Source organism: Hyaloscypha bicolor (genome assembly GCF_002865645.1).
Source record: "Hyaloscypha bicolor E unplaced genomic scaffold K444scaffold_15, whole genome shotgun sequence".
Lineage (NCBI taxonomy): Eukaryota > Fungi > Ascomycota > Leotiomycetes > Helotiales > Hyaloscyphaceae > Hyaloscypha > Hyaloscypha bicolor.
The window spans coordinates 1,714,148-1,726,575 of record NW_020194517.1 but is presented as its reverse complement, the minus strand read 5'-3'; the positions used below and the strand labels follow the sequence as shown (position 1 = coordinate 1,726,575).

The 12,428-nt window shown below is 46.7% G+C and overlaps 2 protein-coding genes across 2 annotated transcripts; both read right to left on the bottom strand.

The window, feature by feature from the left end:
- Positions 1–5,259: 5,259 nt before the first annotated feature.
- Positions 5,260–7,815, bottom strand: K444DRAFT_517942 (uncharacterized protein; the record flags this gene model as incomplete). Its single annotated transcript, XM_024873820.1, has 3 exons — positions 5,260–7,240; positions 7,290–7,696; positions 7,750–7,815. 3 exons carry the CDS (start codon positions 7,813–7,815, stop codon positions 5,260–5,262), a joined length of 2,454 nt encoding a protein of 817 aa, XP_024743172.1.
- A 1,352-nt stretch (positions 7,816–9,167) lies between these two features.
- On the bottom strand, positions 9,168–10,069 carry K444DRAFT_624759 (uncharacterized protein; the record flags this gene model as incomplete). Its single annotated transcript, XM_024882446.1, has 2 exons — positions 9,168–9,625; positions 9,667–10,069. The coding sequence occupies 2 exons, from the start codon at positions 10,067–10,069 to the stop codon at positions 9,168–9,170; spliced, it is 861 nt and encodes a 286-aa protein (XP_024743171.1).
- Between the last annotated feature and the right edge of the window lie 2,359 nt (positions 10,070–12,428).

The window sequence follows — 12,428 nt, the reverse complement described above, 5'->3', positions numbered from 1 at the left end:
TTCATCTCCTCTCTGAATCCCCTATCCCCTTTCTTTTGCGCGCAGTATCGCCGTACCTACATTGAGACAAGCAATCTTCAAGTAGCACAGTCCATTTTCGCGGGCCCGTTCCCCGTCGCCGCAGGTACTGAGGGGCGCCGCCGGCCCCATCACATCCATCTTCTTTCCTCATGCCATGCTTTCTTTTGCAGCGACGCCATCGCTACTGCACGCTTTTGATTCGCCAACCGCCAGATCGTCGATCTTGTATTTTTGCGATGGCGACGCCACGTCCATGCTTCCATGCAAAGTCTGTCATCTCTTCTTTCTTTTTTCCCCCTTCGTCAATTTTCGTCATATTTGGAGGCATGTGAGCCACGTGTGGGCATTCACACCCCGAGATACAGCAAGGAAGGTTCTAGACAAAGATCATACGAATTATCGTGCGCTCTCGTCTTTTATGTCTGTTTTCATGTACTACAAAAGAAATCGGACAGTGTGAGATTCTGGGCTGCTGGGAATCAGAATAGGTCTGCTGGGTTTGAGCAGCGGCTAACTCAGACTTCTAACTCGGGAACATCCATCCACAAAATATGAAGCCGGGGAAGCCAAGATCTGAAATCGTTGATCCTTGTCCTTCCGCATCCGGCATCTTCCACCGGCTGGAGAGTCATGAAACCTACTGTTGGTGCTTCACACCACCAGCGCCTTGCAGAGGGCGAACGAAGCTATCGAGAGAGAGATTGAGATCTGAGACCATGGTGCGGAACGGAAACGGGATGTCGTGATGGAAGTCCTGTGTTAAATTTATACACCTCGCTTCTCGTTGCTTAGTTCAGGTGTCCGTAGGTGGGACTAGTACTAGTAATTCCCGCGTTCTTGGGATCTTCGATCCGTCGTCGGCGCTACGAGCCGTCTTCGAAGTTCGTAGAATCAAGGAACCATCTCCGTCAGTCCCGAGATCAAATCAATGAAAAGATCAAGAGCCACAAACTGACAAGTTCTCCTCCACAATAGCCACTGAGGTCGGGGGCGTCAACTTCAACAACCGGATGTTTCCTCCTGCTGTAGGTGTTCGGCCGTACGTCCCTCCCACGTTCTTGTTCCAAACCGCCTCGCGGAGGAAACTACCGAAGCCTCTTTCTAGTTCCAAATAGCTTTCGTCTCATCTTTTCTCCTTCCCAAGTGAACCACAATCGGCGTCTACCTGCGCGTGTTCGGTCATCTGCCATTCCCCATTCTTATTCCAACGCCAGTGTCTTCACCCGGAGGATGGTACCGAAGTCTCTTTCCTCATGCTTCCCGATAACTGGAGTCTCATCTTAAAAAGCATCTCTACTTCCCAGATTCGCTAAACTTCAGCCGAGATTCCCCGCCACAAGCACCAAAAGTTCATCTACATACAAGCTTCATCCTCGTGCGTAGGTCTCACTCTTCAATGACTCGCGCTCTGCCGCTTCTGCTTTTCCGTTCTCTCCATTATTCTCCAAATGTTTCGTCTCACAGCTTGATCTGGTATCCAGTGGCCAAAAATAGCATGCGCACCAGTCACGATCCATGCTTTAATTGTCCCAGGTACAAGTCCGCCTTCTGGCGGCGCACGAACACAGTACCTGCCAGTGGCTTCGTCAGCGGCAGACACAGGCGTTGCAGATCCCCGAGTCCCCGTACCGCTACAGCGGAAACGGGGACTTGTCTCGACGATCGTACTGCATTTAGAGAGATGTTTCCCCAGCAGCAGGTCCCCGCTAGGACCCCGAATTACCTCAACCGGCTCGCGGGGAACTGGAACTTCTATGCAGCTTCTATTCCCATTCACACTGGCTGCGCTAAAATGGACCCTATGCAACTCATCTGCCATGTCTCACTTTCTAGAAATAGTACTGCAGATCACAATTAAGTGCAACAAACTTACAACCCGTTGTTGCCCTCGTTTCTTTTTTCAGAAAGCTCTTTTTGAATGTCACTGCCAAGAGCGCAAGGTTATCCCCCTTCTTGAACTTTGTATCTTCAAGTCTCGCGTGGGGTGATCCAGGAATGAATTTCGTCCGTCGGGACCAGCAGATCTGGGTCTAAGACATTGAAGAATAGGTCTCAAAGCCTGAGTCAGTACGAGCGGATTAGATCTAGATCTCCACTTAAACCTTCCAAATCTTCTAGAAGGTTTCATTCGTCGAAGCGAATGCTCGGTGGTAATAAGAGTATTCAATTGTATGCGATTGGGTCGAAGGTGTGCTGTCTAGGTCCTGGTTCGGTGAGTGAGGTTGGGGCGGTGGATAGGGGCTCGCTTACAATGCTTCACCTCGTTGCCAAGAGTCGTCCAAGTCAACAACAATTCATCTAATCCCTCTGTCGAGTGTATACATACAATAACATATTATTGGACATTCAAAGCAAGCATTTTGACCTAATGTACCATAGTTCTAGTCCCGGCTACCAGGAGTTCGACCAAAATCTCGTACAATCACCTGCTCTGAAGGATAACTAAAATAGAATTGTGAATCTTGTGATATACAGACTTCTATACGATTTATGACTTAGTAGCAAAATACAAACGAATAGGCAAGTATTAAGAAAACTGAGATATTGCACTTAATTCCTCCCGAAGGATCCACACTCGGGGAAGGCTAGGAAAGGGGTGGAATTGCCTTTATCCGGATTCATTCACACGGCTGGACTCCAGCAGTTTTCTAATTTAATCCCCTAAGGTCACCAATAGACTTCTCTTAAAGACTATTAGAATCGCCTACCGGTCCCATCTCTCTCCATAGCATCTACAAAGGCACCAAAGCCAACCCCACAGACAAACAATGCAAATACATAACTCCATCCCATTCTCAACCCCACCCTGCTCGGTTCCCAAATTCTTCAGAAGCCAACAGGACATCTATGTATCCACGAGCATCCTTCCTCCATTTCCAACCAGCGTTACCTCATCAACTCCTTCACCCACTTCTCGTTCCCCTGCACCGAGTAGACAAATACTTCAGCCCTCAGAACTTCTTGCTCAGTACCTCACCCTCATCCAAGACCAAAATCAGGGAATATGTCACCTTGCCATGCCCCTCCCATATTCCATCCCTTCCTATCTACAAGCTTCGTTTATCATAGACTTCCCAACTTCATGCCTCCGGCGCCTCTCTTTCTTCCCCGCGAGGTACCACGTCTCGTCTCGTCTCGAATTTCATCCCCCATTCCCACCTATACTGCCACTTCCCAATCCCGAGTCCACCAGCTTTAACTCTACCGGGAAAGGAAATGGGGGAAGTACACTCCATTTACTGTCTCCTGCTCTCTTACCTACAAACCCAAATCAGCCAGGTAGAAAGTAAACCAGGGCGAATGTGATTGCTTTGATAGGTCCAAAGTGCCACTAAACTCCCCGCCTTATGGAGAAAGGAGAATTAAGACGTCATTGGCAGGCTCATCTTATCCTTCAATAAACCTAAGCAAAGAAGTAAAAAAAAATCAAAGCACAGTGCTTGGCTCCCAAAGAAAAGCACCCATTAGCTGATGCATCTTGCAACAAAAATCATTGTATGTCTAGTGAATTGATTTCAATACAGAGCAAAGGTTGCAGTATTAGGATGTATGTCCTGTAACAAAAGTTCGCAAAGGGGGATAGGTTGAGCAGTCGGGAAAGTGTCTTATAACGAAAGTCGTGGAGTCAAGGGTGAATATAAGATAAAGGCAGAACTAGGCAAATCATTAGTAGAAAATGCGTAAAGGTAATAGTTGGAAAACATAATACCCGACGAAGAAATCGGAATGAGATTTGCCGATTCAGTGCGAAATGCAATGAAATGTTCAGAGGAAGAGGGCAGAGCTGTCATTGGCCGGTAGATGTGCAACAAAAACTATTTAGTCGAGGCAAATATAAATAGGAGTAAGAGAACTAGGTCAGTGTGTTGTGCAACGAAATTTGCTCAAACCTTAACTGAACCTCCATCTATTCACTGTCCTCTCACATCCTTCCTCCTAACACATTTCAATCACAAGACGCTTACTTAGTACCCCTAAAGAGAGAAATAGCTTATTTTACTTGCAAATATTACTTTGCAAATTATGCTCCTCGGATAAGGGCTATACCTCTCTCCTTCTATTATGTTTCGCGTTCCTCCCCTCCTGCCCTAGGTAGTTTTAACTCGAGTCGAGTCGAGTCTAGATAAAAGATGGAATTTTCGAGAGCACTTGCATAAAAGTTCAAAGTATAATAAAGAGCAGAGAACTGAGCGAGTTCGGATAGATTACTAAAAGTATGGGGTTCTTGTAATGAGCTAGAACGAGGAAGATGGGAGAGCAGCGATATAAGATAGAAGAGCGTTAGACTCGAGAATAGGTAAAGAAGAAGGGGATAGAGAAGTTGGGGCAAATGATACTAGAGGTCAAGGGAAAAGAAGTTAACTTTGAGTTAAAAGGTACGATTGAAATAAAGTAGCTAAGAGGGATAGAGACATAGAGGTAGAGCTATCTTTAAAGGCTCTTTTAGCTAGTAATTGGCTCACTATTATAGATTTACCAAAGAGCAAGATATGAAGCGTGGAGGTTGGAGGCCACTAGTGAGATACTGCTTAGAATAATATTTACTTTTAGTGCCTCTTTTGCGCCACAAATTTATAGGAGGGTAAATAGAAAGGTGAAAAGCGAAACCGCCCTCTCGACTTCAAAAGTAAAGACAAACAAGAACGTGTTCCTCTGTCTGTAACAAAAGTCTTTAAGAAGACTACAGATACGTTATTTCACAAGAAGAAAGCTGTGGCGGTGGGTAGGACATAAGAGAGGAGCGTAGGAAGGAAACCCTGCCACAATATAGAAGCCCGGGCGACAGGGAAAGGATCTTGAGAATATCTGGGCATAGTGGCTCATTTTGAGCGCCCTGTGAAGGAAGCAGGCTGGCCTTATTTCATCACGCAAATGAAGCAACATTAGAGTCAACATCTCAAGTAATCAACCATCTTATTTCACCTCCACCTCACTGCCAAAGCAGCCAAATCTCCAATCTACCAGATCCACCCCTCTACCCCTCCACCACCCTCATTCATCATCAAAGCAAAAAGCAATAACCTCACAAACAAAGGAAAAGAAAATGTACATTTCATCTGACCTAAATCCGACTCCGCACCAAGGAAAGAAAAGCGTGCCTGCTTGCTTGCAGGTATGTTCGTACTCCAGCATCTAGCGCGCCTTAACGTAAATTTCTTGCTCCTCAAATGCAGCCAGGCAAGCGTATGCTGATTAGCCCGGCTAATTTTGAAGAAAGAACGCGCAAATAAATCAACCTCAGTTGTCAATCAGCATCGAATCGCCTTCTCCTTTTGCAGCGTTTTCCTTCTTCTGAACACCGCCATTGCCGTCACTGTAGTAACCGGCGCCAGCACCGCCTTCGCGCTCCGTGCCAATCAATCTGTACTCGCCGTCGCCTCTGCGCTCGATGATTCCTTCCTCGAGGGCCCACCGAGCGAGCATTTTGTCGACACCGAGTCTACCAGCTTCGCCCTTCTCCATATGTCGACCAACGTGTTCTGTCCAGTCATCCCAGCTGCCTGCACCCTCGAAGACGTTGGAACAATCCGGCTTTGGGCATGCGGATCGTTGAGGCGGTTGGCGTCGGTGGACTAGACACGAGGCTTGCATTTCTTTGACATGAGTCTCCCACTCTAGTTGGAGTTTGCTATCACCCTTCGCAATGGCCTTCTTGATGGCGAAAGGGGCGTGCATACGGCGGAGATGTTGTGTGAAGAGATCCTTACGGTTGAACTCGTTGCCTTTGCCTTCGACTGTGCTTTGTGGACATGACGAACAGCGGTAGAATGTGAGGCAGAGATGTTGTGATGCAATATGACGCTTCCATTCGTTCTTTGAGCCGAACGTACTTGTGCAGCCGGCGAAGGAGAAGGCGCATGGGAATGGCCGAGTATGGGCCGCAGCGATGTGCTTTCTGAGGGAGGAGGAGTCCTTGAAGGGAGCGTGACTGCATAACGAGCATCGTGTATCTTGTTTCGGACCTTGCTTTTGGATGGATCTTCGTGGCTTTGGCCGCGAGGCTGGGGAATTGTATTCTGAGCTATACATCTGATCTTCGTTACCGGAGTCTGCGGGTTCTTGTGACGAGGCAGACTCTTCTCGCATTCCAGGAGAGTCCTCGGAGGCAATATGTGAATGATTCCGCTCACTGGCAGCTGGATCGTGGCTGACATGTCGGACATGGCTCAATGCCTTCAGTTGTTCAGCAGCCTCGTGCATCTCAACAGAATCCTCCACGTCATCTTTATGATCGGCAACACCAGACGGTCCAGGGTCTTGATAAACGACTTGTGAGACTGCATTTGCCATGACCATAGAGGGGTCGTGTTGCATAGACGGCTCACGTCTGATCATTACAGGAGTTGATGCTGCTGCTTGCCGAGCTTCGAGAAGGATCTTTCCATCTTCTAGTTCTTTGAAAGTTGCAGCCTTGCTCAGAGGTGAGATGCCACTGACGAGATGATGATACTCGGTGGTCATGTTATGAGAATTAACGTATCCCAAGAAGGCGCAAGTACGATCAGCAGCCAACACATTCCAGACGGCTATAGGCATCGACACCAGAAGGACTGTTGGTGGGCCATTGAACATGCCTTCAACGGCAATTCTTGATGCTGCCTGAGGAGTGTGTTGGAGCCATTGCTTGAAAGATGCCATGTCTTGGCTTGGTTCACCTAGAAACGTTGTACATACGAGAGCTCTAGGCTCATCGAACGTTAGATCTGAATTCAGGTTGATCTTTATGTTGTGGTCGTAATAATTGTTCCTCGAGAGATCGTTTTCTGGGGAGCTCAGTGGCGAGGGGACATGAGGAGATTGCCCAACAGGAGAGAGGGAGATGCTCTGCATTGAACTAGGTGTTAACGAGAAACATACAGGCATTCTCTCATGACCGGAAGCAGATTTGGCGGCGCCATTGGTGAGAGGATGTTGGAAGATTCTGCTATGTTGCATGGCGATGATCTCCTCATGAAGACGCTGAACAGTGAAAGCACGGCCCATGGCTAGCTTATTAAGTGCTTCGATCAAGTTGGAGGTAAAAGATCGGACGCCTGGATCTCGTGCAAGCTGATCCGGAGTATACGCGGCTATGGCCTGCTTGGTGCCGTACTTTCCAGCACTTGGAGCGTCGGCAACAGCACAGGTATCGAGAAGGAGCAAGATGTCGGATTGGGCATCCTCTAACTGCATTCTGACGCCTTCCCACTTGAGTCTGGAAGAGTCTTCTCGAGAATTGCTATTTTCACATTAGCGGAGGCCGTGAGGCTGAGCGAGGTTTGTCATACCAAGCCCAGTATAAATTATGATCAGAACCAACGAAGCCGTAGCCAGCGTAGTAGACGATCAAAAGGTGATCCGGTCTCGCATGTTCAATGAGTTGTGCCATTTGCATGGTGAGCTTGGAGATTGGGTTCGGGCAACTGGGTATGCTCCATGACTCGGTACGGTAATTGAATCGCTCACGGAAGACCTTCTGGAGGGCCATCAGGTCTGGCTCGACACTTACATCATCTTCCCATCGCAAGAGGAGGACCGAGACGCTTGTATAGATTGATCGATTGGCTTGCGCATAAATGAGCATCGCTGCGTCTTGCAGATGACGGGCGAAGGACTCGAAGTCGGTGCGCTCGGGAGGGGGTACGGCATCTTGGACGGGTGGCAGAGGCTGGTAGTTGTACTGAACCTGCGGTGACTAGACATCTGGTCAGTCTGCAGATCGGATATGAACTGTATGGGGAGCCTTACCTGCTCGTGAAGTGGTTTTTCGGCGACCTTGGGAGCGAGACGACGTTTCTTGTTAGAAGGCTCCATGGTCGCAAGGCCGACACAACGAGGCTCTCGGACGGGGAATTGGAGGTAGTGGGGAGACAAGCAATTGCGCTCAGTACCACGATGATGTATCTGCGATGATTGAGTCGGTGGTGGTTGTCGTGATGATGGACGAAGGTTGAAGGTTTTGCAAGGCTCTGACCTGGGTGCTGCCAGCCCAGCCTCGAACTGGCGAGGAGGCTGTGGGCGCCCGGCAGATTGCTAGTGACTGTCACGTGAAGTCTGCGATTCTAAGCCATGCCCAAAATAGGTTTGGATGACAAACGAGCCACAAGCGAGGCGGCCAGGAGAATGTAATTTCTCGTTTCATCTGATCTTCCTCAGCATTTATTTCTTCACTTCATAGTATTTTTACCGTGTCACTCTCTCTATGATACCCATGAGAATCAGATGTAGTCTCAAGGCAGGCTGTCCAGAAAGTCACTCCACAGTCGAGCAATCCAACTCTCCCCCACTGCTCCTTCAGCTGACATCTAAGACAGATTCACCGCATATGTCGTGGCAATGAATCAACCCCTTTTAAGATAGCTTTTCAGATACATCGGGAGCATTGCCCAGTGCCTTTGTCTTGCATAGGAAAGGTATACATTTCTCAGCCGAGTCAGCCAGTCATTTCTCGCGAAGTACGTTCCAGCAGCTCAGCTGAAGCTGTACTGGCCGAAACAGAGGTCTCAGCTGACGAGCCATGAATGGGGCGGGCGAGGCGGCGAAGTGCTAGCCACTCAGACTCCATTCTATTCGATCTCTAGAAATAATTCTAGTAGCCTCTGTGAGCTTCTTTCATCATGCGAGGTTCTTCAGTCAGCCTCTCCTTTTCATAGCAGGGACCGGTATTGTCAGCCTTTCATCTCGCCTGATCCTTCCTCAGCCTTTGCTTGTATCTTACCACAGACATAAATCTTGCATTTTGTGATAGCTACTCAGGATCCACATCTTAGAACCTCAAAAGAGGGTACATGTTTGATATCATTCATTTACCATTTTGCTGTAATTTTGACTCCCAGTTTTAGTATGTCCTCCGGCCCCCATTTCCCAACCTATACTCAACAGCCCATGATATTACCTCATGTATTCGCATTCTCGTCCAAGAACTGCACGCCGAATCGCTCATATTTATTAGACATTGATAGCGATCTGACGCTCGGTTTCTTGGGCTTGGGGTTGGATGGCACAGCACTCGGTCCCCCTAAACTAATAGTCTCCTGCGTCTCCTCTACATCCTCTTCCGCATCCTCATCGCCGTCGACGTCCTCTTCGTCTCATCCCATTGCAGTCACCTTTCTCTTCACGATGGCCCGCTCCCATCTTCGGCTATTACCCGCCGTACCTGTCTTCTACTTATATTCCTTGAGAATCGCATTTCTTGCTTCAAACTCGTCCTTCTCATCGCCTCCCTTATACCTGATCGCTGCCGAGGGATGGCCTTTGGGTCCAGTAAAATTCTTGAATTCTCTCATGCAAAATTTGCATGTCTTAATCTCAGTGGGGTCTTTTGCCACTTCCTGATAAGCAACCACCTCCGCTGGCGTTGGGGGAAGCTCGAGCGCGTCGAAATCGGCCATGTCAGCTGTAACAACGCTGACCATGCTGTGCCGCTGGCTGGATCCATGCACCGGTTCCACGAAATGCTGGTATAGGCCGGTTCGCACGAAGATGACACTATCCCCGTACATGACGTACTTCTTGTTGAGGGCCGGGATGTATAGTTCCCCTTCTTCGCCTCTCTTATAGTCACCCCAAGCGAGCATGACAGTTTCCACTTCGTCGAAGTATCCGGTGTCGGTATCCGGAACTGCCGTGATGTCCGTGTTTAGCACAAGTTGATGTGCGAACTCTCAAGGGTGAACACAAGGCCACCGTGGCCACTTCTCTCGCGCCAGTGGCTTACAATCTCCGTCGCTCGCTCAAAGGTTTGGGGATTCGTGATTTGGTATAGCTGACCAAGCATCTGTTTAAGAGGAGTTAATTCTATGAATAACTCGATTTCAGCCATGAACTTGTGACGACCTTCGATTGTCTCGCTGGTTGCTCCGGGCATTTGTTCAGGATGACCATCTTCTTTGCGACGGAGTTTCTGAGTACCGCCCTTCAAAATCGCCACAAGCTCATCATATCTTTCTCCCGGACAAATAGCCTTAAGACCATGGGCCCAGTACGTGATACCAGCCTTTCCGTCCTCTTTGACATCCATCTGATCTTCCGTAATGCTGACTGCATTATCCTCGAAGTGGCGCATTTGCTCTTTGCTGATCCTCGCGTGCTTTAGTCATAGGAGTTGTTCGGTTGAGAGCCCGGTTCTATCCACTTTCAACTGCGCCTTTATTACTTTTAACTTGGTTGCCCATCCTTCTCGCTCGGCTTCCGGCCATTCATGCAGCCAGATTGGCTCTCGTCGCTCCACTGGTTCTGTACGGTTCTCGAACTGGGTGAGCTTGATTCTCGCCGCTTGGAAGTCAAATGGAGCATATTGGATGAGATTTGGGATTTTATCCTGTCTGTTGTCGTCTTGCTATTAGTATATACTGAGATGATGCATCTTCGGAGGCTACTCCAACTGGATGCTAAGCTCAAGCAAGGAGTATTTGTAATCTTACATACCAACAACGCAAGTGCAATGGCTAAGTTTAGCTTGAAGTCGAGCTTGCTGGTTGCAAACAAGCAAAGCTCAAAGTGCGGGAAGAAACACATACGTGCAAAGACTATTGCCCAATAAATGTTCCTGCTTAGGTGGAACGAACGTTCACCTGTTGACTGCACTTGATTGGGCACCAAGGAGGCGGGGTTAGGGTTATGCAATCTTGTCTGTTGTCTGTTGTCTGTTGTCTGCAAGTCGTGCTTCTGTGGCCTTCACTATCAGGGACTAGTCTATTAAATTTTTAGCCAGAAAAACATGCTAAAAAGTAAACATGCAACAAACGTTATGGTTGTTAGTTCTGACAGCGTGGTCCTTCGCCGAAAGATTTGTGAATATAAACCAGTGACTCGCAACTATATTTATCAAACACAAGACTTAATTACCCCGCTACAGCTGTTGTCTATTATAATGCTTTTATCTGTATTCTTCACGATCAAGGCACTACATATCGTTTGTCCAACTCAGGCGTCAATGTTCCAGCCAGACAAGATTATTCTTTTTGGTTATGCTTTAGCTGAGTGCAAAAGTTTGCTTGCTGTTTGCAAGACCCTACAAGCCACTCTATCCCTTTTCGTTACGAAGGAGTACAATTGCATACAGATTCTCTAACCTCGATCACGTCCTCTAAACCCAAATTGGACTTGTTGCCAAAGCAACGTTTCTCACCTTTTATGTCCCGTGCTCCGCATAATAGTTCCTCCTCGAGATACCAGAACACAACTTAGAACTATACTAACAATCCTGCAAATATCAGGAAATGTTAAAGTAAGCGATGATGGTAAGTATGAGAGCAAGTATTTATTCATATTGGAGCTTAGACAAGTGATAATCTTTCCAAACCACTCACAGATCGCTTCTTCAAGATCCCCTGGCGCACACCCACTTTCTCCCCTCAACTGACTAAGTGTCACTTCGATCAATTTGGTTCTCCTTCTTAGTTTTAATCCACCTATGCGCAATCTCCAAATCCTTTGGGACTACCCAATTCTTACGACTCAACAGTCACCCATAAACGCCCCTCCCCTTAGTCTCCCCAAGCAACTCCTTCCCCTCCCCGATCTTCATCAGATAACCATTCGGTTCAAACCTCTCCGTGACGGTCTTGGCTTCTTGGAGAGAAAGTCCAATGTTTGCGACGCAGAAACGACGCAACCACCATCTACACTTGTTGTCTGTTTACATTCCTATTGCGTGGTTGAGGATGCGGTGGCTTTTTCGAAATGGTGTTTGAAGGGGGCAATTGATGGAGTATTCTCGGTTGTTGTCGCTTTCGCCGTTGTCGTCGATTTCTCGTTGGCTGTAGAGGAGTGAACTTGGCATCCCTCATATTTTGATTTCTTGAGGAGGGGGAAAGGCATGGTGAGAGTTTAAATTGGCCGTCTGAGAGCTTTAATACTCGAGAACCAAATAGTTGTGGATTCACAGAATCGAGCAGTCTGCATTATTCTAAAGTATATAGGGTATTAACAAACAAGCCGTAAATAGAAATAGAACCGGTTCTATTATATAATAGCTATTAAGTTTACAAGTAATTATATTATAACCTAGCTATAATATAACTTGAAGCAAATAGGTTTAATAACTTAAAAAGTATTCTTATAATATGCTTTATTTCTCATATAAGAAATATATTTTAGAAGGAAACTATTACTTTTATTTCTTAATCTTATATTATATTGCCTAATATATAAAGAATAATATAATATTATTTCTCTCTTATTTTAAAAATCGAAGAAAGCTTACTTAAAAGAGTTAAACTCAAAGTCAAAATTATAACTCTTGCTTAGTTTTTTATAATATACTTTAATCTTTATATTATAATATACTTTAATCTTTATATTATAATATACTTTAATCTTTATATTATAATAACTCTAAACTAATTCTAAGTATTATAAATAGCTCTTTCTTATTTGCTATTATACTTGAGATTTAGGTAAATTAAAGTTAATAGAAATAA